The sequence below is a fragment of the Castanea sativa genome, chromosome 5, assembly GCF_040712315.1.
Source record: "Castanea sativa cultivar Marrone di Chiusa Pesio chromosome 5, ASM4071231v1".
NCBI lineage: Eukaryota > Viridiplantae > Streptophyta > Magnoliopsida > Fagales > Fagaceae > Castanea > Castanea sativa.
The window spans coordinates 34129209-34131992 of record NC_134017.1 but is presented as its reverse complement, the minus strand read 5'-3'; the positions used below and the strand labels follow the sequence as shown (position 1 = coordinate 34131992).

General features: G+C 31.5%; 1 protein-coding gene across 1 annotated transcript; it reads left to right on the top strand.

The window, feature by feature from the left end:
* The first annotated feature begins 518 nt into the window (after nucleotides 1–518).
* LOC142634245 (putative 2' cyclic ADP-D-ribose synthase BdTIR) lies at nucleotides 519–1274 on the top strand. Its single transcript, XM_075808542.1, has 2 exons — nucleotides 519–1037; nucleotides 1158–1274. The coding sequence occupies exons 1-2, from the start codon at nucleotides 544–546 to the stop codon at nucleotides 1249–1251; spliced, it is 588 nt and encodes a 195-aa protein (XP_075664657.1). The 5' UTR covers nucleotides 519–543; the 3' UTR covers nucleotides 1252–1274.
* The last annotated feature ends 1510 nt before the right edge of the window (nucleotides 1275–2784 follow it).

Here is a 2784-nt window from a genome sequence, read left to right as displayed (position 1 = left end):
TGATAAAAAACCATCATTAAGAGCAAATACCATAAGTTGAAACTCTTATTAAAAAAATAAAAAAGTAAATAATATATTAAAATCTCGCCGCAAAGCCCCGTCCTGAAAGGTGCTTACCCACCAATTGTCCTATTAAAATAAACCATGCACAAAGCATATACGTGACCATTTCAGCGGTTTCCCAAGGGTAACAACATAATTAACGTGTTTGAAGGTTTAAGCAGTTCCACATAAACCTAGAGCGTCAATATATTCAAAATGTTTACTCATTTTGCTGTGTCCTGTCAAATGAAATACCGCGCAAGTTTCTTCCAAGTCACACCTAAATTTAGAATTCTCCCTTGAAAATCAAACTCCTTCGGTCATTAATCAAAAGGTCTTAAAAAATTATATATATACCCGTATAGCTCCCATATCTTACAGCTACAAACAAACAGAAATAAAAACAGAATAGAAACTTTGTTTCTTTTTTTATAAACATTTACAAATACAAATTACCATTTTAATTTTAATTTTCTTTAAGCTTAGCTTCTTGAAGGAGCCATGCAGCGTTCACCAGCTTTGATCAAGAGTTTAATTTCCCGTAAAATCCTTCATTCCCTTCCCAAGAGCCAAACCAGAACAATATCACGTTCATGCGACGTGTTCATAAATCACCGAGGGATCGATACCAAGAGAACCGTTGCCGGGTTGCTCTACAACCACCTTTCCGGGATGGGGCTTAAGCCTTTCTTGGATAGCCAAAACATGAAACCCGGGGACAAGTTGTTTGACAAAATTGAGAAAGCCATTCTAAATTCCAAGCTAGGTGTCGCCGTGTTCTCTCCTAGGTATTGTGAGTCTTACTTTTGTCTCCATGAGTTGGCTCTCATCATGGAATCCAAGAAAAGGGTTATACCTATCTTTTGTGATGTCAAACCCTCCCAGCTTCGGGTTAAGGACTATGGAATTTGTCCAGCCAAAGAGCTCCAAAGATTCACCTGGGCACTTGAGGAAGCTAAATACACGGTTGGACTTACCTTTGACACGTCAAGAGGGTACATTTCTATATCATTTTTTTTTCTTTTCTGAAAACTTTGATTGTTCTCTTTAATCATTTAATAAATACTTCACATGCATGTTTTAATTCCTTCTTTTTTTCTTTTTCTTTTTTTTAGGGATTGGTCAGAATTCCTAAGAAATGCTTCGGATGCAGTCATGAAGAATTTGCTCGAGGTAGATGGGGATGTGATGGAGACGATCCTTAAATGAAGCTGATACATGTACAAATGTACATCACAATCACAATGAAGGAGGCCGAGAAGTGGTTTCGTTTTCATTGTTAACCGAAGATATATTAATTAATTCCTTTATTTTTTTCATGTATAGGAAGAAACAATTGGAGATACACACTTGCTAACACATACTTAATGGTACTAAAATCGTTGGTAATTGATTTTGACTTAAAATAAATTGTAAAATTCTTTTTTTATTCAATTCTGTATTCAAAGATGTGTAGACGATTCAATAATATATACAGCGTGTACACATTCTTGGAGGCCTTCTGTAAGAAATTCAAGTTTCTATATATTATGAAGTTGATTATTTCCTTTTTCATCTCATGTTGTGACCATTGTAGTACAAATGATTAAGTAAGATTACTCTCTCACTCTCTCTTATCTCTACACGATGCGGATATATATGATCAAATTTGTTAGAGTAGCACCTTAAGATTGATCTTAATGGTTTAAGCAAATCCATAAAATATGAAAGTAGGCTAAGTTTAACTTACTTGAATTAGTGAAAAAATTATTTATATTTTCCTTATATTTATACAACTACAAATTTTATATATTTGAAAAACAAAACTTTTATTTTTGGGTAATAATAAGAGTTGAATCTATAATATCACTCAATTATCTATTTTATAAAATATTATTAAAGTAGTGTTGAATGGTTTAGATGGTTGATTGATAATTCGATATTTAGGAGATGGATTTGAAGCCTAATATTTCTATTGAGAGTACCTAGAGGTGACAATTGAGTTCCAAATCTTTTGACAATTGTTGATTGCTCAAATAGTTGATTTTAAGATTGATAGTTTAAATTAGGTTGGTCTAACCTTTTGTAATTATTACACTTACTTCAGTCAATAACTACCAATTTAATAATATTTTTCTCATAAAAATGAAATTAATATTTTGAAAATCTTAGTGTCAGATCACACATTCCTCTTATATTTAACATTCCTACCAAATTTTATTTTAATTAAATATTTTTTACTATATGATCTATAAATTTTTGTTATGTTTAGAAAATATATATTAAAATTTATATATTTTATAAATGACAGTTATTAATATCCAATTATCAAAATAAGTTTTAAAATAATTTTATTAATACCCAATTGTCAGAATAAGGTTTGACATAATGTTACTGATATCCAATTGTCAAAATGTATAGGAAAACAATGTAACTGAATATAAGGATTGACTTAATGTTAATCATATGAAGATTTATTTACAGTTATGATGTTATAACAAGAAGAACCAAGAATCTCTCTCTCTCTCTCTCTCTCTCTCTCTCTCTCTCTCTCTCTCTCTCTCTCTCTCTCTCTCTCTCTCTCTCTCTCTCTCTCTCTCTCTCTCTCTCAATGTAGAGCAAAAGGTTTGACAAAAACGTTTACGGCATAAAAATTGAGAATCTGTTTGGTAATGTTGTTTTAGTAACGTTTAAGTGTTGTAGAAATACATGTGGGTAAAAAGGTATTGTAGAAATACGTGTTGTATTGTTCAAACAACGAAA